Source organism: Eretmochelys imbricata, chromosome 4, assembly GCF_965152235.1.
Source record: "Eretmochelys imbricata isolate rEreImb1 chromosome 4, rEreImb1.hap1, whole genome shotgun sequence".
NCBI lineage: Eukaryota > Metazoa > Chordata > Testudines > Cheloniidae > Eretmochelys > Eretmochelys imbricata.
In genome coordinates, this window is record NC_135575.1 from 61,044,587 (window position 1) to 61,067,818 (window position 23,232).

At 39.4% G+C, this 23,232-nt stretch overlaps 1 protein-coding gene across 4 annotated transcripts in view; it reads right to left on the minus strand.

Annotated features, from left to right (window-relative positions):
- LRBA (LPS responsive beige-like anchor protein) overlaps positions 1-23,232 on the minus strand; it is a 552,094-nt gene that overhangs the window by 455,390 nt on the left and 73,472 nt on the right. For 3 of the 4 annotated variants that reach the window (XM_077815359.1, XM_077815362.1, XM_077815360.1), the window contains exons 8-17: positions 22,480-22,599; positions 21,224-21,370; positions 19,441-19,638; positions 18,286-18,419; positions 15,140-15,248; positions 14,857-15,009; positions 11,228-11,396; positions 8,805-8,884; positions 7,124-7,186; positions 4,859-4,956 (exon numbers count right to left, since the gene is read on the minus strand). In XM_077815359.1, coding sequence (XP_077671485.1) covers positions 4,859-4,956; positions 7,124-7,186; positions 8,805-8,884; positions 11,228-11,396; positions 14,857-15,009; positions 15,140-15,248; positions 18,286-18,419; positions 19,441-19,638; positions 21,224-21,370; positions 22,480-22,599 — 1,271 coding nt within the window. Of the gene's footprint in view, positions 1-4,858; positions 4,957-7,123; positions 7,187-8,804; positions 8,885-11,227; positions 11,397-14,856; positions 15,010-15,139; positions 15,249-18,285; positions 18,420-19,440; positions 19,639-21,223; positions 21,371-22,479; positions 22,600-23,232 lie in introns of those variants that run through there. The other variant, XM_077815363.1, reaches the window with a different exon arrangement.

Sequence of the window (23,232 nt, forward strand, 5' to 3'; positions counted from 1 at the left end):
GAGAGGTGGTTCCAGAGAGGATGGTTCTAGACTATTCTCAGTGGTAGAAGAGGACAGGACAAGGAGTAATGGTCTCAAGTTGCAGTGGGGGAGGTTTAGGTTGGATATTAGGAAAAACTTTTTCACTAGGAGGGTAGTGAAACACTGGAATGCGTTACCTAGGGAGGTGGTAGAATCTCCTTCCTTAGAAGTTTTTAAGGTCAGGCTTGACAAAGCCCTGGCTGGGATGATTTAATTGGGGATTGGTCCTGCTTTGAGCAGGGGGTTGGACTAGATGACCTCCTGAGGTCCCTTCCAACCCTGATATTCTATGATTCTATGATTCTATGACTGAGCTCCTGTTAAAAAGAAATACTGTGTAGCTGGATTCTTTTTATTTACCTTCTTATCTTTAAGACTTTAGGGTTCACACAGGAAGAGAGGACACACACCCCTACCCCCCCCACCCACCACACACAGGAAGAGGGGACACACATGCCTAGCCCCCCACACACACACACACAGGGAGAGGTGACACACATACACTCCCATACACCTCTCTCACACAGTGGGGTGACCAACTGACCCAACCCTTCCCTACCCGGTGCTCTCCACCCTCCATGCCTGGCTGGGCGCCTGGGATGGACCACCTCTCCTGGTACCTGGTGCTGTAACTTCCCATGGCAACACATGGGGGGCACACAGGGTCACATGCCCCTCCTCCCCAGATTTCTGCCAGGGTTCACACCAGAATGTGGCCAGCAGCAGCCTTTCAGCACTATGCAGGAGGGAAGGGTTAGAAGCTGCTTCCAGACGGGGGGGGGAGAAAGAGGAGGATGACCTGGCCCATGTCTTTGCAGAATTCATCCCCCACCTCTTCCCCCCTTTCCCCGCCCCACTAGAAGCATCTTGTCCCTTCCTGCCCGCACAACGTTGAAAGGCAGCTAACACCTCCAGGCTGCTGCTGGCCACCGACATAACCCAGCTGCCTCCTGTGTCCCAGCTACAGCATGGGCAGGAAGGGGTTAAGCCCTAAGGATAATTGTGCACCGGGGCCTAGGCAACCTGACTGCAGGGCCTTCAGTAAACCTGGCCAGCAGGGGAAGGTGTCTAGGGGATGGAGCAGCCCTGCGCTCCCTGGGGGCAGGACCCAAGGTCAGGGAGGAGGTAAGAGGGTGCTAAGCCCCTGCCCCAGGAGCTGCTATGGAGCCTGCAGGTTTGAGGCATGAACAGGCTAGAAATTGCTTTCCCTCTCGCACCCTGACATTCCGGAGCTTAGCTGAGGGGCAGAGAGGCTTCCCCATGCCAGCACTGTGCAGGGCTTTGGCACACGCAGAGCTCAGCTCCTCCTGGCCAGTGCACCGGGCCAAAGGGTCTTGGGCTTTCCCAGGACACCGACCCAGCCAGAGGCAGTGCGGGGAAGGAAGGAGCCTGCCAACCAGGCTGTTGGTGAGCTGATTCTCTGAACAGTGCTGGGAGTGGGATGCGCCCTGCCAGGGGGCATATAAAAACCCAGCAGGACTGCAGCAGCGAAGGGGCAAAGTAGGGAGAGGACAGCGAGAGGGGGAGCACGTAAAGGGCCAATGGGCAGCAGAGGCGACACATAGCCGGCTGCTGCCTGGCGCCTGCCACCAGCTACCACAGCTCACAGCACCAGCCACAAATGGAATGGGGGCTGCGCTGACGGACCAGCAGGGGGAGCAGCCAGTCCCACATACTGCATCTTCACCCCGCCACGAGCCTTGCACATCCACCCCCATTGTTGGCCACTGGAACCTGCCCCTCACCGCTGGTGGGCAGGTGGCTGGCAAGCAGGGATCCAGCCAGACGAGCAGGGTTCACACCAGAATGTGGCCAGCAGCAGCCAGTCTTGGTGTGGGGGAAGAGGGAAAGGGGGGGGAGGGGGAGATGACAGAAAATATGGATAATTTGCCCATTTTTTAGAAAAAGTCGGGACACCACCTGCAGGAGGACTAAAATACGGGATTGTCCCTTTAAAAATGGGACGTCTGGTCACCATAACCTCACAATACCTGCTCAAGGAGGAAAAAGGCTGGTTAGCACTGAACAATCCGTTGTTGTTCGAATGTCACATAATTAAAAGTGACAACATGCAAATATACTGATGAGAAATCTATATGCAGAGTTTCCAAGTATTACTCCAGAGCATATATCTATATTTGAACTTCTCACTCAAAAGTTTAACTGGAAAACAAGCAACACTCATGCTTCCATCTCAGCTAGCACTCAATCAATGCCCCAGTATGTTGCTAAAGGGCAATATGCTGCATCCTTCATATGAGATACAAATGGACACTGAGCACTTTGCTTATTCCTTTCTTAATTAAGGTTGCCCATGCAACCATGATCTTTAGATGGTCATTTACTATTTTTCCCTGCAGGACCTATACCTCACTCACTGCACAATAAGGATGGGGGCTCAGGAGACAGGTATACATTAATTATTTCTTTTTATCCTCATCATTAGGCATGCAGCTCCTGCCGCCTTCTCAGAAAAGGCTGAAGAGATTTTTTTCCTAAATTTTTCCAAATAAAACAATTCAGCCTGAGGCAGACACCTGACATAAAAAAATGTAGCCCATATAATTAAAATTTAGCAATGTTATAAGCAACTGAAAGCAGTCTCATAGCAGAAAGTGCTGAGTATAGGCACTCTGCCAGCTGATAATGATTGGTCTGGTGGCCATGCCCTCTGGACACTACTATAGTACAATTAATAAATTAAATCTGTGTCCTGAGAGGATAAATTCGGTCCTCGATTGTACACTTAATATTTTACGATTGCTCCAATGTCATCATCACCATTGGGACGTACCTGCAACCCATTTGATTTTAGTTTGGTTGTCTATGGTATTCACTAGATCTCCTGAATTTGCATCAACCACACTTGGCTTCTGTTCAGATGAGATAAGCTCTTAAATTGTTTTTATGGATTATTTAATTCCTTAATGTTCTATGAAATTATATTCATTACGAGAATGCAGATGACAAAGTCCCACACAGTCCGTACAGTGAACTTTTTGGGCTGTTTGCCTCTTTTTATGAAAGTACATTTTTAGAACTTTAAGGAAAAATTCAAAAGATTCAAAAGCATTTCTACTAGTCTCAAAACAAATGAAAAGGACAATATTACTTAACATAATACCTGGCTGTGGATACTTTTAAGAACGGAACAAAGTAGACTGCCTTGTTTACACACCCCAACCCTCCCAATAAATTTATTCCATAACCTCAGCTGCCCCCAACACACCCAAACAAAAGAAAAAAGTCTCCCCTTCTCTTCAGTACCAGAATCAGAGGGAGAAGAGTCAGCAGCAATTCAAATCCAAGCAACCTGGGTGAAGCAGCTGTGGAATGTAACCAGCTAGGCAGGTGGGATATCAGCAGCAGAGAACAAAAGGTGGAAGAAGATAACACAGCCCAATTTTCTCTGTCCTTACAAGATGGCACCTTACAAGATACCATCAGGGCTATCCAGTATAATGGAAAACATTAAACTTCCATATAAGTTATTTCTGAACTAATATATATGTTATTTTTGAATTTTAAGAAAAAGCACTCAAATATCTATACAGCCTATGTGAGGGGGAAAAAATTATTTTAAACATGGAGAGAAAGTATCATTTAACTCATCTTTTTAAATTTTCTGATCAATTGCACTAGACATATAATCGGCCAGTTAAATGGCTGGAGACAGTACAGGAGCAAGGAATATAACAAATGAGACAGAAAAACAGAGATTTCTCACAGACAACTCACTATTCATACAGAGCTGCCCTATGCTACTTAATAAAAAGAAAATAGTTTATTGCCAGTTGTTAAGTAAAAACAAATACAATACGTGAGAGACCTGACATGGCATTCAAATACTTTATTATTTAGAGGTTTTATTAGTTTCCCAGAACATAACATTACCATACAAATGAAGTCTAAGCTGAACAAAACCGATAAAATAACTAGCACGGAGAAGAGGGTGGAAACAATTATGAACATGACTGCATGATTCTTGACATAGGGGAACTGGGAGAAAAAAGTAAAACCCAGGATTAATCAGTAGTTGCAACAAAATGTATGAATTGAGAATACACCTTTATATAACAAGTGGATTATTGCTGCAAGTACCCTCCTCGAAACAGTTCTTATATTTGGTTGTATGCTCACACTTTCCCCTGATATCCACACAGGATTCATTTTAAATTAGAAAAGTTCAGTTATCAGGCCACCCAGTGAGAGCAACAAAATAAAATCAAAACTGTAATTTAATGCCATTTTCCTAACAACAATTCTTCTGCTGGGCTTTACTAGAAATAGCTACTTTCCTCAACTACTACTATCCACTCACAATAGCATGCAACAGCATTTCTCAACATATTGAGCATGGCCTCTACAGGTAAACAGAAGTTGCCAACAATAGGTTACACACCATAGGGTGGGGGGGAGGAGGGAAAATAAACAACTTTTCAGTGGTGAAAAAGCTAACAAGGATCAGAAGAAATCTGTCAGCTAGTTTAGCTGGAACTGGCCCATTACTAAATTCTCAGTGAATTGACGTAGAAAGGGAGGTTTCAGGCTAGATGTTAATGGATGATGATTAACATACAAGTATAGACTAACACAATAAACTGACTACTACTTGTCTGAGCACAACTGACAGCTTGGAGGCATTAACAATTCATCAGTAATAAAACCAGTGTCAACTCTGGCCAAGAGAACACCTGGACACAAAAATCACCCAAAAGAAGGCGTTTACAGTTGCAGTACCTGGACTGAAATGACTCAAGGTTGCGTGGGAAATCTAGTGAATAGCAATGTCATCAAAATATCCTTCTCTTTTGCCTACACATGAATTTTAACTTACCGTAATCCATTCCTCTGATCAAAAGCAGGAATCATAGAACTGGGATGCTCTGACATCAGAGCAACAAGCAACTGCAAGACATCCATTAGATTGTCATCCTGTTAAAAATAAATCACAGAATTTGACTTTAAAAATTAAGTAGCTAAATTACTAGATTAGAACATTACTCTAAATTTTAAAAGTCATTGCAAATAATTCAGTATGATCCAGGCCTTGTTTTTGGGCCAAGGAAGTTCTCTAGATAGCAGCTATAAACTGTAGAGCAGGGTCAGGGAGTCAAACCAGAATCCACATAACGAGGGCCAGGCTCAAAGGAGCCAGGAGAGAGTACTAAGGAACAGGAAGGGTACAGGGAAATTAAAGGGTCAAGAAAATTGAGAATGGATTAGGTAATAGAATTAGTTGATTTGTGCGTAGTGGTGGTAAAGTAGTGGGAAGTTTGTGCATATGTGACAGGGAATGGACTATGCAGCAATTCCTCCCATGCACATTTATGTACGTACACACACACACACGTACACACACACACACTTCGCCCATTCAGTGAATTAAAACAGAACAAAACAAAGAAACAAAGCAAATTTTCCAAGGGGTGGAGGTTCATGAGATTTTTTTTTTATTATTATTATTATTAAAGAAGTGGCCTACACTATGAAAAACTTTGAGAACTCATAGGCAATACTAAGAGTGGATAATTTAGGCTTATCACCTGTCTAGCAAAGTTTTTTTTATATTGTCTGAGGCACACATATTTAACCACAGCTTATGAATTTGTTCTGAGTAAATTGCTTTTATTTAAAGGTGACCTACAAAGAAATAAAATGCAACTTTTGTGCCCATTTCTTATTCTTCATGGTGTATAAAAAGCTACCTTCCCACCTTTTTCAACAAAAATGTCCTGCTCATTTTATACATTAGACACTCGGGTCTTGTATATCCTGAAAGACTATGCCCTTCTAAGGTATAGCAACATTATGACCTCACAGATGTCATGGCTGATTAGCCTGATGAAGAGGGTAGGGCTATTTTCCCATGGCATGGTTAGAATATTTTGTTTTCTTTGTTTTGATTAACACCTATGTACCTAAACCACTTAAGAGAAAAGATTGCTTCATTAAGCATTCAACAACCCTGGCTCTCAGTTTACACAACACTGGCTCATCTGGTTAAAAAAAGAGGAAGAGTGGAAGGCTAACTTCTCCTTTCTATTTATAAAATTTGAATGAAGGCTCCGTGATTTGTTTCATTCTCAGGGTTTGTCTACATGGAGACTTCATGCATAGCAAGCCAGGACAGCAGACTAACTTGCCATGCAGTAATTGGCCATGTGGACTCTACCACCATGCACAGAAGTTCCATAACATGCTTTGACTACAGAACTTTTAGTGATTGGTAGTAGAGTCCACACGGTCAGCTACTGCATAGCAAACTAGCACGGTGTAGATTCACGTCCCGGCTTGCCATACATTAAATCTCCAGGTAGATAAATCCTTAGCTGCTACCTAGATTGTCATTTCTGCATAAAGGGAAAGGACTGGATTGCTTATTTCATGCTGCAGCCAAGCACACTCAGTCCAGTACCAGAGTAGAGACTAGAGGATAAATATAGGTGTAAACACAAAAGAAAAATAAATCTGTACTGCTTGAAGTGAAATTCAATTAATTCCTTATTTTACCCATTTCAAGTACCCTTAAAGAGATTAGTTCAGTTAGATTTATGGTCCCATTTTCCTTGTCTTTGATGTTACATCTGGCATAAAGTGCCTTTTCCTGGTGCTAAAATATGAAGATGCAGATATATCAATGGTAACCAACATTTTTTCCCAATTAAGTTTACAAGCTTCTCTTAGACTTCATTAACATTCTTATTTTTAATTTAGATTTTAAATGTATTGTTTTATTTAAGAAGCAGAATAAAAGCAGTGAAAAATAAAACCAAAAATACTTCGTATGTAGCATAAAATAAGGATTATTTTAAATCACTCTTGCCATCTGTTTTTCTGATTGATAGATCAGTTTGTTGAACAGCATAGGAAACTACTTTGACTTACTACCTTAATGAACTTCAATCTACTATTAAACATAGTGTTTAAATCACTACAGGATATTGGTAATTCAACACACTGCACTCTAGGTTTGGACTATATTTGTTATTTCTTACTGCAGAGCCACCTTGTGGCAAGAGAGGATATTTTTATTAGAAAGAATTGTGAAGAAATTTTGCTTGACTTACCAGGAATAGCAAAAAACAATACAAAAAGTTACCTCATGAATTGTGAGCAGATAATTGAGGATAGCCTGCAGTTCATCTTCTTTCACTCCATAATCCTCAAAAAATAAAATGTAAGTTGTATCTAGCATCTTTCTTTCACGGCATAACAAAATCATTATTAAAGAGCTCTATACAAGAAAGTATCATATAAAGCAGAACAGCTTCATCTTTATCTAAGGTGCCATGACAGCTTCTAAGGTAACAGGTTCTCTAGCCTAAAGGATTCACAACTGAAGGATCTAAGCTACAAAAGTTGCCACCAAAAGTGGAAAGTAACATACAAAAATAGGGTAAGAGGCGACAATAGATGTATATGAAACAATAAGTGATACAGAGAAGGAGAACAGAGTTTCTTATTATTCTCCCTCATAATAGGAGAGCAAACGGACATCAAATTTAAAGTAGTAAATACTTCTTTGTACAATGCAAAATTAACCTGCAGAACTCACTTCCACAAGATATTGAGGCAAAGAGCTTAGTAAGATCCAAAAACAATATTAGACATTTATTATAGGCATCTCTACTAGATCTGCCTGGGGCCTCATTTGTTTGTTCTTGTTTTTTAAGTTTCAGCAAACATTGTTCACTTGTTTCCAGGAAAAATAAGTTGTTTTGACCATGCTAAAACAGAAGTCTTACAACCTTTAATTTCGACACACTTGAACCTTAATGTTTTGGACCAGAGTCTAGACATTTGGCAGGGGGTTACCCTGGCATCAGTACTTTTTTTTTTGACCGTGCAAAAATCCACCCAAATTTGGCCTACTTATAAACTACTGGCGGAAAAAAAGCAGTTTTCAAATGCTCAGTAAACGCTCTTTAGAATTTGGTGGCTGAACCACCCAGAGGTTTCATCTGCTACTAGCATGCTCCAGCCAAGGGGCTGAGCAGGACTTTCGCTGCAGTTGGTCCTCCCCACTCCAAAGGACCAGAATTGAGAGCAGGGAGTCTGTCTCCTTGGCTCTCAGTACTTCTCCTCTGGTACCTAAGGAGCATGGAGGAGAAAGAAGAAGTATGATTAAAATGTAGAGAGGTGACCAGCATGGTGGAAAGAAAAGAGAAACAAACAGAGAACCTCTGGCTCGGGGAGAACATAGCACAGGAACACAAGCAGAAGGATTTATAACCACTAGAGAATGTACCCCTCCAGAACTTAGAACTGAATCTCAACAGCCCTCTATTATCTGGCAAATAGTTGAGAAGCCGACAGACAAACTGTGTTTGTTATCCTCTAGTGGCTTGTCTGCATAAAGGATAACAACCTACTACAGCTAGTTATTCTGTCCACGCTAATGCTTCTTCTGAAACATCTGGTTCTGTCACTATTAGATTTAGGAGATTGAATCTCATCAAATAGAGAGTTCTTATGTTTCCCTTGGTGGAAGGCATTTCATAAATTAACTGCATACCAAACAGCTCTACTTTTGACAAGAAACAGTTTAAACAAACATTTATCAATTCATGCTACTTACATTAGCAGGCCAAATGGGAAGATCATCCTCAGTGTTGTTTCAAGTACCTTATTTGCTTACAAAAATCACCAAAATTCCAACATACTTTAAAGACTGCTCAAGTGATATACTGCATTAGCACACACCAGAGATGGAGTCAGTGTTACACATTTCATGGGAAAGGAAGTACGGACAATAAAATCTCCATTTATAGTTGCCTTACCTTCATCACTAGCTGTTTAATGAACATCAGTAAGAATGCTCGCAGAGATAAAATCTCCTTCTGATTAGGGCGTGGTCCATCTTTAAAAACATACAAAAAGATGGATATATTATACTATCTACTGAATGTGAAATACTGATGGTTATCTTGTTACTAAAGCATAAAAGTTTTGAAAAAATGTCAGACATTTGATATTTTTATATACCAGAGCACGATTTCAGATGCATTGATTTTCTTTGCTTCTCACAGGAAACATATTACTACATGTTGTTTTAACATTTAATAGTGTAGTGAACTGACCACTAATTAAGGCTACAAGATAAGGCTATGTCAAAGTTTTATAAAACCTTATATTAAAAATTCTTTTAATGATTTTTCATTTAAATTAAAACTTTTGCAGTGTCTAAATCAAGCACTGAAATATCATGGATGGGGCCAAAAGAACGAGTTTAAGTTGATACGATAACTTTAAATTAGTATTTCCCGACTTTGATATTCAGTATTTTTGTGTATGTTTGTTTTTTAAATAGAATTTCTACTTCAGCTCTTAAATATTTTCAGGGGATGATTACACTATAGTTTTAATCAATATAAAATGGCTTCTTCTGCTTGGGCCGCTACTAGCATATTATAGATAAATACACGATGTTGTGAGGTATCCCTACACCTCTTGTATACAAACATTATCTTGCAAGTTAGAGAAACCCAATTTAGAGATCAAAGACTCTCAGAGAAGACTCTCTCCTTTCCCTCCCCAAATAATCTGTCGCTGAAATATTTTAAAGATCCAAAGATCATAGCTCTTTTGCTCCTCCCCAGGATATTCATTGTATTAGCTATGACCAGGGAGGGGTAAATACAACCCCAATTTTAACAAAAGAATATACAAATTCAAACAGCTCTATGAGGCCTTGTATTGCACCAGTTTAACTACAGATGTGGTTTTAAACCAGTTTAGTTAAACTGGTGCAAGTTTGCATAGATGCACTTTGGTTGGGTTTAAGAGTGCTTTGTTTCAGTTTAGCCCAAATCAAAAATAAGCCATTCAACTGAAATAAGAGTATTCCACACAAACTTGCACCAGTTTCACTAAATCGGTAAAGAAACACACCTTTAGGTAAACCAGTTCAATTTTATGGGTAGACAAGTTCTTACTAACAAAAAATCTTCATTCCTTCCAGGGTTCAACACACTACAAAGCAAATGTAATTTCCCTTTCACAAAGTTTGTTAGTGAATTTCCCTTGTTTGAGAAGGTGGTGGTGGTGGTAGTGAGAGGAACAGAATTAAGCAGCCCCTGAAGGAGGACTGGCATGAGAGAACTTCCTGGGTATACCTATATGGCCTTCAGCAACCAGATCTCTCCAATCCTCATTCCCACCGTAGGCTGATAACAAGGTAGCCAAGAAACTATGAGGAGCACAACTACCAGCTGGAGGCAACATCATAGGGAGTACAGTACAACCCTTACTCCAAGAGAGGGTGATAGGAACTCCCAGAGCCCCTTCTTCCAGTTGGGAACAAAAGGCTGGAGAAAAGTGTGGGGCTCCCCTTGCCCATCAGGAGTTGAAAGGGGAGCTCTAGAAATCCTTCCTCCCTTCTCAAAAGCTTCAGGATGGCTTGCAAAGGCAGGAGTTGCCACATTAATCTCCATGTGGTGGTCTCAACTCAATGGGTTGGACTCCATGGAGATTAATACAGCCCAAAACACCTCTGAGAGGAGTTAATTTCATAATTCATCTCAATGGGAAGTTCTCTTCCCTCTCCCAATCTCAGTGATGCGTTTTCATTCTGCCAGCCCCACTTTTCAGTAGTGGGTGCCAGTATTAAGCATCAAGTCTCTATGTTCTGAGCTCCTTTGGTCTTAGTGTTGCGTGTCAGTGGCATGCACTGAATGCCTATTTTCAGCACCTCATCCTATCTCAGCACTGTGCATCTGTAGCATGCTCATTCTCATTTCCCATCAATCACTGAGATCTATGTCTATCACATGGGCTCATCATGCCTGTTCTCAGCTCCCCCATTCTCATCACTGTGTCTTATTAGGTTCTTGAAGCTTCAAGAGACCCAATACCTGAATGAGCTCTATAAATAGGTTATGTCTTTGAGTATGTGAAATGCTGATAAGAAGCCTAGCTCTGCACTTTTAACATCGTCCCCAGTATGATATATTTTAATAATGTACATAGATCCTGGGGGATGGGGGAACATATTTATTCTCTTCAGGGTCTGGGGCGGTGGGGTCAAAAAAGACAGCACCCTATGGACAAAGCTGCTTGTTAGAACTGGTGTGCTGAATCCTTCCACCAAATGAAACACTGCCTGGGATCCCATCCATTCTACACACCACACAAAACAGTGCCCTTCAAGTGAAGAGGTTCAGAATACTCATGTGTTGATGAAGGGTGAAGAATGTATACATACCTACACCTTTTGGAGTAATACCACTGCGATCTTGAGGGTTCACGGCCCAGTAGTAATATTTTAAGGAATGCATTACCAGAAGAACTGTCCCAACTCGCCGAACTGCATTGTATATGTTAACAGTGCCAATGAACTCAGTAGACAGGTAAGTGTACAGAATCAACTGAACCTACAACATCCAGTTAAGAACAAATTGAAAATGTCAGCTACGATTTCACACACACAACAGGGAGGTAAGTCAAAATGGTAGTAAATTAGGCAATTCCATTCTTAATTTTATCCAATTTTTAAAAATTCTAATGTAGAAAAGAGCAGAGTAAATGAAGATAATCACTAGGGTAGCCTCGCCAAATAGTTACTGAACTTTTTTGATTTTACCACAAGCCTCATGATATTTGCTAAAAAGAAAAGGAGTACTTGTGGCACCTTAGAGACTAACAAATTTATTTGAGCATAAGCTTTCGTGAGCTACAGCTCACTTCATCAGATGCATTCAATGTCAAATGTTACAAGATACACATAAATGTTATTTTTTAGGTATATGGGGACATGGTAGTTTAGGGGCTTGGGAACCATGTTTGGAGATGGGATATGTGAGTGGGGAGCATAGGATAGGGATCTAGCATTCATGTGCATGGGGCTACAGATTAATCCTAGGGGAAGTGCGATGAAGTGAGCTGTAGCTCACGAAAGCTTATGCTCAAATAAATTTGTTAGTCTCTAAGGCGCCACAAGTACTCCTTTCCTTTTTGCGAATACAGACTAACACAGCTGCTACTCTGAAACATGATATTTGGTATAATTCTAAATGTCCAAGCTTCTGGAGTCATGTGAATATGAGAGAATCTCATTTTAAAACACCACATTTTGGCCTTTGCTTGTGAAAATTAGTCTGAATGTGTGAATCCCCCATTTTTTTTTTTCCATCTCATCATTTCTGGGGGGCTTTTTTTTTAAAAAATGCTTGGGAGTGGCAATATTGATAGCTACATCTAACTGCCAGAATAAAAATTCTATGTCACTGTCCTTCTCTGGAGCACAATGAAAGGGCAATAAAAAAGATTCCTGGTGCTACTGTTCCCTAAGGGAAAAGTTCCTTTTTTGTGAAGTATCTATGTAAAATAGTGCTATAGACATTAGTGCATGTCTAAATCATACAAGGGACAATTACATTTTTAATATTTTATTGCAGTGACATTTTAACAATTCCCGTTTCAGATAGAGCACCCAAAACATAACATGGTCTAATTTTTTGATTTTTAGAAGAGTCTTTAAAAATGGGTAAGGGTCCAAGCAGCTCACTTTCCAAAACACAGCCTCTGACACATTGTACAGAGTCAAAACTCACCCCCTTAGTGAAGTTTATCTCTATTTACAAAAAAACAGTAACAAATTCCAGCCCAAGATTTTTTCTATAGTTTCCTATAGTAGCTGTTCCTCTATTTTCTTCCTAAGGGAAGATCAGTCCACACCAATCTCGGACACTGTTACTGTGCACTAAAAATGCCTGTATCTGCTTTAGCTTGATAGCTTAGTACGCTTTAAAGTGTACTAAGCTAAGGTGCTCAAGTGCACTTGCAGTGTGCAGTAAGTGTCCACACAGGGAGTTAGTCCATGTGCTGTAAACTCACACCCTATCTTGTACTAACTTCCTTGTAGACAAGCCCTTACTCTGTCTATATGGCCACTCCGACTCCCTTATATCCAGGATAGGGTTAATGAACACCATGTGTTCCAACAGAAGTTATCAGGAATCAATCAGCAGCTCTGCAAGTTCCAACATGATCAAAACAAGGTGAAGCAACAGCAGAAACCTGTCACCCTCTTGGAAAGTGTTTACTTGTTCTCCTGTTTATGTTTGGCTAGAAAAAACTCACATACAGGGTGAACACTGAAAATGACAATACACAAAGAGCTGTCAAATGCATAAATCAAACTAAACAGGAAGAAAAACATTCTCTCTACTAGCTTTTCAGTTATAGTTATCTTAAGTGTTACTAGAGTTCCTAGAAGTGGGATTTTCAAGTGGAACGTATGCCCTTAATATGAAACAGTTTGTAAAGTTCATATAAACAGTTCATTATAAAGTTACGATCTTATAGATTTGTATTGCTTATTTCCCCTTCTGCAAACATAAAAGATGCTGCCAATGCTTTTATAAAGGCTTAATTTAACTGTACCCATATAACATCATTCATTTATGATGTTTCAAAACTTATTTGTATCTAATTTGGCTCAGCTTATGGAAGTCACCACAGAATGTCAACGTTTATAGCCTTCTGATGATGGAGCTTTTAAGTGAATTTCATGCTCTTGAAATATGTCAGTTTAAAAGCCATGAAAAAAAAATTTCCCTATGTAGCTACAAAACAGGTGCAGCACTGCCTGCAGCATCTTTAAACAACCCTATATTTCCATACTTCTCCTTGAGTGCTAAATTACTTGTCTTTTGTTCTATTGAGAGTTAAAAATAATCTTTGCCAGTGTTCTGGCTTCAATTCTGGCGCACTGTTATACCTGTATGGATTGGAAATTAGTATAGGACCACAGGCAGATATTTTTATGCCTTAATATACTTTATGTACATAGTAATTCTATAGTATCACTGAGATGATATATGTTTGGTTTACAGTATAGTTAAATCTGGAATCATTTGGCACCGATCCACTAAACTCCGTATTCACACCATAGCAGAAGTGTAAGTGGAACTGAAGTTGGACTATACTATTTTAAAGGGCTGCTTTGTCGATAGAATGCAAATAGTCTCATGCTACTGATCCAGATCTTCAATTAGAACATTAACTATTCAGGCAGGGACTGTGTCAGCCTATGTACATACAGCATTTAGAACAATGGGATCCTGATTGAAACCTTTCTCTTCAGGGTGTCTGGGCTTATTCTCTAAGGGCAGGTCTTCACTACCCGCCAGATCAGCAGTTAGTGATTGATCTATCGGGGATCGATTTATCAAATCTCGTCTAAACGCGATCAATTGATCCCTGAACGCGCTCCCCGTCGACTCCAGCTCACGAGAGGCGGAAGGGGAGTCAACGGGGGAGCGGCAGCGATCAACTCGCTGCCATCCTCACAGCCAGGTAACTCAACCTAAGATATGCTGACTTCAGCTACGCTATTCGTGTAGCTGAAGTTGTGAAAATTAGGTCAACCCCACCCCCCCAAGATAGAGAGACAAGCTTGGCTATTCAGGAGGGCCTTGGATCGAGAGGAGGCAGTTGGGGTGGTTCAGGCACCTCATAAGGATGACCCCAGGACACTTCTGTTAGAACTTTACCGGGCACATCCCACTGGGCAGAGGGCCCAAGGCTGACCCAGGATACACTGGAGGAATTACAGCTTTGGGCTGGCCTGGGAATGCTGAGGAATCCCACAGGAGGAGCTGGAACCTGTAGCAGAGGAAAAGGAAGTCTGGTCCTCCCTACTTTCCATGTTGCCACCTCAATGCTCACCAGGAAAAGAAGCATAAAAGAAAAGGAAGGAGGGATCCTGACTGGGCCTTTGGATGCCACTTCATTAAGAACAAACAGTATCATCATCATCATCATCATCACCACCACCTAGTGTTTTCTAACCTGAACTGATATGTGATTAACAAAACCAAAATATTTTACCTTCGCTGGTGTATGAATCCATATTGCAGGGTTAAGGAGAATGTGATCACACAGCTGTTTAAGCAACGGAATCCCATTGTGCAAATTACTCAAATATTTAGCAAAGGCAAGACATAGTTCTAGCACAACTCTGGTAACATGGACTTTGGAAGACTGTTTAAAAAAAAAAAAGGTTTCTTCAGACTCGTTTACAGAACTGTTTTTAAACTTTGACAATACAGAAAAATATTAGCAAAAAAAATTCTGATAAGCTAACCATAGATCAGTAGTGATTTTGTTTTACCTTTTCAAGAGTATGTCCCATCACAAGGAAGCCCTTACAGGAAAGCATCTGCTCTTGCATAGCAATGGAGTTCTTCAGCAACTCCATGATGAAAGCCAGCAAAGTAGAACTGAAAAATACAGTGTATTGAAATCATTCAGTTTCTTAAAGAAATATCAGCTGTTTCAGAGAGTCATAGAAATGAGGTATTCAATTCCCTCACAGGAATATGTTCCCAGCTAAGCTCTTTCATCTTCCAGTATATAAGTACATTTAACACAACACTTAAATGGCTAAATTAATATTAAGATTAGAATTTGAAAACATTTAAGACTGCAAAGTTACAAAAAGAACAGAAGTCCTTGTGGCACCTTAGAGACTAACAAACTTATTTGAGCATAAGCTTTCATGGGCTACAGCCCACTTCATCAGGTGCACAGAATGGAACCGATGAAGTGGGCTGTAGCCCACGAAAGCTGATGCTGAAGTAAACTTGTTAGTCTCTAAGGTGCTACAACTACTCCTGTTCTTTTTACGGATACAGACTAACATGGCTGCTTTTCCAAAGTGATCAGTCTCCTAGTTGCTACTGGATTTTCTCTACCTCAAAACTTTGAACTTTGTGATACTTTTCCAATGGCAAAACACTCCTGAAACCACTTATCACCAATTACTTCCAATTTTGAACCAGTTCTACCATACAATAGACCTATGTTCCATTTCAACTGCCATTCTGTTGCTTTCAGCCAGGCTAAATGATGTTGGCAGCACTTCCATTTAAAGCAGGACTAACTGCTTTGAACAATCCCACTTTAATCAGTGCCACTCCTTAACTGCTATGAAGTCTCATCAATTTCTGTGTCTGGAAGATCAGAGGTTGCAAAACAGAGCTGAAGCAAAGAAAAACTCGAATATACGCAAGTTCTTTGTAGGTTTGAAGGTAACAGAGGGGTGGAGGAAGAAATAGACAAGAAGATTTTAGAACAGCAAAAGTTTCTGCATTAAATGCAGAAATATTAATGCAAGATTAAGATTGTCCAGTTAAGGGCTCAAAAGTCATGAACTGAGAAGCAAACATATTTGTCTTTTCTTTTTACTGTTCCACTGTGAAGATGAGCTCCCCCCACATCCACCAAAAAAAGGGTTTTTTGGTTTGTTTTTTCCCCACCCCATCACAGAGATGCTTATTTCTCTTGTAAGACCATGATAAAAAACATTACGATGTTAGGTTGCAAACTGATATGCATTCTCCCCTTTTCACTGCTCCCACTAACTCACAACCTAGGAATCAGCACATGCATTTAAGGAGGTGAAAAAGTTACACTTCATTTATCATTAATTAGTATATGAGCACATAATTAAAAATGATCCTAAGGTCTAAATGCAAGAAGGTCATATATTCAAACTTAGCTTTTGTATTTCCTGATTTTAGAGAACTTAACTGTGTACCCTTAATATTCCATTAAAAGGTTTTTGTACATAATTTTAGCATTATTCTTCTGCCTCTTTAAAAGAAAAAAATTCCATAGTTCTTTAACAAAATGCACATAAAGGTCAATTAGTGCTTTGGTGTCAGTAAAATATACACAGTTAGACTTAAGCCCCTAGCTGGCTCAGGACTGGCTATTGCCTGTTAATACTGTGGCTTACATACGTATTTTTGTACATGAACATTAATTGGTATAAACCTTTATCATTGTACACTACACTGGTAATGGAGTACTATAAATTGCACGTTTATAAGTGTATAACTTATTTCTACTGAATTTCTTTTAGACATGATTTTATAGGTCTTAACACAAGAGCCAAGAAGGAGAAAAAAAAATCAGTTTAGCAGTTGTGAAGTTACTAAGTTTTGAAGTTAATAAAAGAGTTTTATTAGTTCATATTTAAATTAGGAATTCAGGAGATTTTTAAAAATGCCTAAAGGATTTAGGAGCAGAAATCAATGGGATTAAATCCCACCCCAAATATGGATTTTTCTTCAAATACATGTCTATACCTTCATCAGTTTTCTAATGCTCATGCCCCAGAATATAATTTACAAATAGTAATAACTTTACTAAATGAAAAGCATTTTATTCGAAGCAAAGGTACTAGCCCTCAGTAAAGGCTACGTGTATGCCTACTGCTAAGGAAGGCTATTGCTTCAGTTTCTCCTACACTCACACCATAAAAATAAAGTAGCCAAAAAGGTAAAATGTGTTTTGGAATGTTTTGAGTTTGTAAAACAAGTGGTTCTAAAGGAAACTTCTTTGCAACCTTAACTACAGAGTCCCTTACAATTTTTACATTCAGCCCTTGTTCTTGACAACTCATACCAAGCTTGAGTTAGCCTGGACACATAACACATCTTTCACTCATCATGCACTACAGCTCAGGATCATCAACTTATCATAGAATCATAGAATATCAGGGTTGGAAGGGACCTCAGGAGGTCATCTAGTCCAACCCCCTGCTTAAAGCAGGACCAATCCCCAATTTTTGCCCCAGATCCCTAAATGGCCCCCTCAAGGATTGAACTCACAACCCTGGGTTTAGCAGGCCAATGCTCAAACCACTGAGCTATCCTCCATGGAGATTCAAGAAGCTCGCCCCGCCCCTTTGACAGGAGAGAGCTCATGTAGATTTTTCATACTTCTAATGCCCCATAAATGCATTATATAACTATAACATGATGTGCATATTTGTTTTCATTTGTGCAAGTTTGCATAGAAAACATGGTGCCAATAATCTTGACCTCAACTCACAGTCCTGTTCACATGAGGCGTAACAACTTCTGGCCTTGAGAACAGAAATAAAGCATCCAAATAATAGTGCTGCAATTCCATTAGTTGGAGTTAATTCTTTGCCTAATAGCTAAACACAGACAGACACGGTTTCCAGTTTAACCTTCAGTTATTTTATTAACTATTTACTAGAAGCTGTGCATTTCTATCACTTAAGGCAGATGTAATCTTCAATGTATTGTGCTTATGTAGAGAAGCCTTACATAAGAAGTCTTCCCTTTACTGCTGCTCTATCTTACTGGGGGGAAAAAAGAACCGTAAACCACGAGAATTCTTTACAACATAAGGTAGCTAGCTCTGCGGCCATTTAAATTAAGCAAAAACCCATTTCACTTAAATTAAAATGGAAGATGAAATGAGGTAGCCATACGTACTCACCAAACAGTTGTGTCAACTTGGTCCAATGAATATTGCCTATGGTCTAACTGTGCAAACAGAGGGAAAAGTACCTGCACTCCTCCAATTGAATGCATAGCACTTTGGATAGAATGTGTTAGGACTGCTTTCACATCCTGCCAAAGAAGAATTAAAAGATTAAAACCTTTTCTAAAACCACTTTAAAACAGTTATCATTTGACTTAAATACTTAAGAGTATCTTTAATATAAAATCAGACTGCTACCACACAAAGAAACTATTACAAGTAATGGCTGCTACTGTTGAGGAGACAACCACTAAAAAGATGTCCCAGTCCCAGCCTGACCCAAAGCCTGAGATTCCGGTCTACTGTGCTGGTCCTCAAAGATGACTTTAGATGGGCACATAGGTTGTGGCCAGCATCTAAAGCAAAACATGGTCTCTGGTAACAGAGCAGCTCCATAGCTTGCTGGCCCTTCCTGGAGTGCCCCTGTGTTCTCCTGAAGTGGAGGAGAGCAAGGTGTTAGAGGCCCTGAGATGGAAGAAGCAAGAGTTACAATAGAATGTCCTCAAGAAAAAACACTGGGAGGCTGTGGAATTTTTTTTTTTTTTTGGGGGGGGGGGGGAGAGAAAGGAAGAAGACTGTTTTTAAAGTTATTTTCTAAACTTCTGCTGTGTTTCTTTAAAAAATTCTGATGTAACCTTCCTGAAGAAGAATTTAATTGGGACTCTAAGAATGGAAAAGTGAGCAAATTCACTTAGGAAAGGGAAGGATGACATGCTTATACACTGATGAGAGGTACAATGCACAGGTGTGATGTGGAGAAGGGTTGCTCTATACAATGAGAAGAAGCAAAATTGGTTAGGAGAAGTTGGAAATCCCTCCCTCTTGGGACCAGAAGTGATAAGAAAGGGGAGCCTGATGTAAGGCAGTAGTAGTGGGGAGAAGTCAGGAGGCTTGATGACAAAGGGAGGAGAGTTACTTTAAAGAGCTGAGAACAATTCTCCACACCTCCAACTAAAAGGTTGAGGAAGGAGAGGAGTGCAGTTCTCCTAGCTTCTATTGATTAGTCTATTATCTGGGGCCCTCTCACCTGGCACTAAAAATCCTGATTACAGACTTCACAAGTACAAGCCATTTTTCTCCTCAGAAAGTCTACTAAAAGTGCCAAAGTACCTGAAGCATGAGAGCATGTGGTGAATGAACAAAGATAGAAGGGTTATCCTTGGGGGATGATTCTAGACAAAGCTGTGCATCAGTAGCCCTTGGATTGTATGTGAAAGCAATAGCACTGGACAATTTGCCGTCATACAGTAACAGTTTGTGATGCTCAGCAAGGAAGAGATCACTTTCTGTCTTGAATTTAAACGTTCCCTAGAATGATGGAAGAAAGAAAAAAAATTAAGGTGACTCACACAGAAAATACAACAGGAAACAAAACAATTACAACAGCATTACTCCTCTATTCCAGCAATGCATCAGAACAGCCCCACTACAACACCAGGACAGGACAATTTTTGTAGAGTTAGTATTATATAGCATTGTTGTGCCCTAAAGCAGGGACATTGTGGAAGCAAAGAAAAACATAATAAAATATAGTGTCTGTTACTCAGTGTTCGCTTAGAAGCCTTTTGGGTAGAGGTAAGGACAAAAAAATGCTGCATTTCTACAGCATGTAGGGGCCACAGTCCCCAACTTAGGCCCATCAGGGTTACCACAATACAAACAGCAAGTAAGTAAATAGCATAACAGAATTAAACCTCAGTGCTCTTCACTTTTAATATGTTAAATTAGGTATCAAGATACTTTTCTGATATGAAGAAAGTAAATTTGGTCGCAAGCCTCAATGAAGAAAATGATCTAGCCGCAGTTAGGTTTCAGAGTAGCAGCCGTGTTAGTCTGTATTCGCAAAAAGAAAAGGAGTACTAGTGGCACCTTAGAGACTAACCAATTTATCTGAGCATAAGCTTTAGCTCACGAAAGCTTATGCTCAAATAAATTGGTTAGTCTCTAAGGTGCCACTAGTACTCCTTTTCTTTTAGTTAATAGCTAGTGCTTTATCCACTTAGACAGCAGGTCCCTCCCCATCACCCAAAAATCCAAAGCAAGACTCCTGAGAAGTCAATGAGAGAGTAAAGACAGCAAACAGAGTTTATTATTTGCATGATCCTTGTTTTAATACCAAATTAAATGTGCGCCAAGTCGAGAAGGGGAGAGGGGTTGTGTTTTGTTTAATACATGTACAATCTATTTCATGTCATGGAGTGGGACTGGAGTTTTATAGAACAGAAGAGATGGAAAACAAAACACCAGCAAACAATTCTCCTGCTGTGCTGCAACTCCCACTCTGACAGTGAATTTATATAAAGAATGGTTTTTAATTACATTATCAAATGCTCTCTTCTCAGGCAGATGGGCTTGTAGCATTGTTATAAATCAGTTACGCAAGGCAGATTATGCATCATGGCAAAAATAGAAAACATTAAAAAAATAGAAAAATGGAAAAAGTCACAGGGTCACATTACTGAGCAAAATATTTTTTGTAATAAAATTATGAAAAGCTGTTTAAAATCATTTAGAAACCCAAGTGACTATAGAAAGTTATATTTATAAAAGTTCATGCTCAGTAGAAGCTGGATGGGGTTATAAAGTCCACCCCCAAAAAACCTCAACTGTCACACTTTTCTCAAGCAAATCATGTTCATGACAAACATATAGCATTATCTATATGTTCACTTCTTTCCTCATTACACTTCTTTCCTCATTATACTTTTATAAAATTGAATAGATTAATTTAAATTTTGTGATATTAGATAGTTTATTTCTATAAGCCTATGTAAATAAAAAATAGGCTGGTAAGAACATTGTATACATCATCGTCATTGACATCCTAAAATACTATAGAAATTGACTTATGAGAATTAATCTTTTGGGTACTATTCACTCAACTCCAAAATACCTTGTATCCCAGGCCAAGCTGATAAATGGCAAAAATCTGAGCAGCATTGAGAGCGTCACTGAAAAGGTAAACAGCTGTCATCTGCCCACAAAACACTCGATTAGCATCTGCTGTTTCTGAAGAACCCAGGAAACATTTATCAAACGTCTGAAAAGGACAACACAGGATATAGTTGTACACAATAAAAGACAAGAAAGGATTCAATGTGAAGCACACAAGTATTAATCATGTGGACTATGTATTTGTTATTCTTAAGAAAAGCAATAATTTATTTTACACCCAAAGTAGCCTTTCAATATTATAACTGATCAAGGTGAAAAAAATATTTTTGGACAGGCAAAAATCAAAATCTCCCTCTCCCAACTCAAATCAATCTTCATAGTCAAGGCAAGTAAATTGGGTGTCCACGCTGGTAAAACTTTCATGCTAATTTTGAAAGATTGCATTAATAAATAAAATGAATGTTTTCAAAACCTGCAGTTTAAAAAAAAGGGTGGGGGTTTAAGCAAAATAACAATTATTTTTCATTTTATTTAGCTGACAGCAATGTCTAAAATTTGTAAAATACATAATATACAATATTAATTAAAAATAAACTAAATGTTCTCTGCAATTTTTACTCTACTCAAATACTAATAGGACATATCTGCAAATATATACAGGGCGAGAGAGTTAAAAAGCTACGTTCTAGAACTGTCAAACATACATCATCAGAAAATCAGATCTTTCTGGAGTATAAGGGTAACATTAATTGTATTGATATCTCAATACCATGTTGGAGATCAGTATTATTCGACTCTCTTCCACACATTAGGAGAGTAGAAAGTGAAACTGCAGGAGAGTAAAATAAGTTTTTAAAGAGAGATGATAGTGTTCACCTATAGGGCCCAATCCTGCACACAGTTAAGCATACACATAACTTTACTCCAGAGACTAGTCAATGGACTGTTCATTTAAGTAATATAATGAATGTGCTTAGGTGTTTGCAGAACTGGGTCCATAACTTTTACTGGCCATCTAACACACTGACTACATTTGCATTCTCTTAGTTGATCTATTGGTAAAATGCCATGTAGGCCACCAGGTACAGAAGTTTACTGGTTTTTTTAATTATTTATTCAAAGTTCTATTGGAAAACCTACTTTTTCCCTCTCAAGCCAGGTTATCAAAACCTAAAAATATAATCAAGTGCAAAAAACAATTTCAGCCATTCCAAGTATGAAATTAAGTAACAAAATTAAATAAAAGCTACTTACATCACTGGTATTGACAAACCACGTTATCTCTCCATATGATGCTAGTTCCCCATTCACATAGCACCGAAGTTCACTGTTCTTCCAGCGGTTATAGATATGCACTATAGTAACCATATACCACTGAATAAGAAGAGAATAATTATTGATACTTTAAGCCTGTGTAAGTATGTTTTAAAAGTTACTCAAAGTAGCTGTATCCCAGAAGATCAAAACTATTGATATGAGTTACGAAAAGGCAGAAAACTTTTTGTAGATGATTTAGGGATTTTTTTAAATTAATGTGGAAGAAATGCAAAGTTCACTGCTGGCCTAGCCCAATTCACTGTACCCAAAGAGTGTGCCCAGTCACCCTGTGTACTGACAAATAGGTGTATAATCTTAAAAGAGATATACGGTCACAGTACACAACTTTTCCCTGACAATACGAAGGGCACTATTTATGCCAGAATAACTGACAAAAGAAATACTGTATCTTCCTTTGTTAATGTATTTACATTTTCTTGGGCTTACGGCAATGAATTTCTTGCAATCATTCCGAAAGAGCAGCAAGGATGACACCAAAGCTTAATGATTCTCCGAGGACTGTGTCAAATGGTAAACCAGAATCCATGTACAGCAAGGGATTACTGATAAGAATTACCAAAATGTGTTTGGAGACCTGCTCTCCTGGAGATGTTTACATTTTTTTTCCCCTTCAGAAACACCAGACAAATGCTCCATTTGAGAAAGCAAACATATTTTCAAGTCTACTAA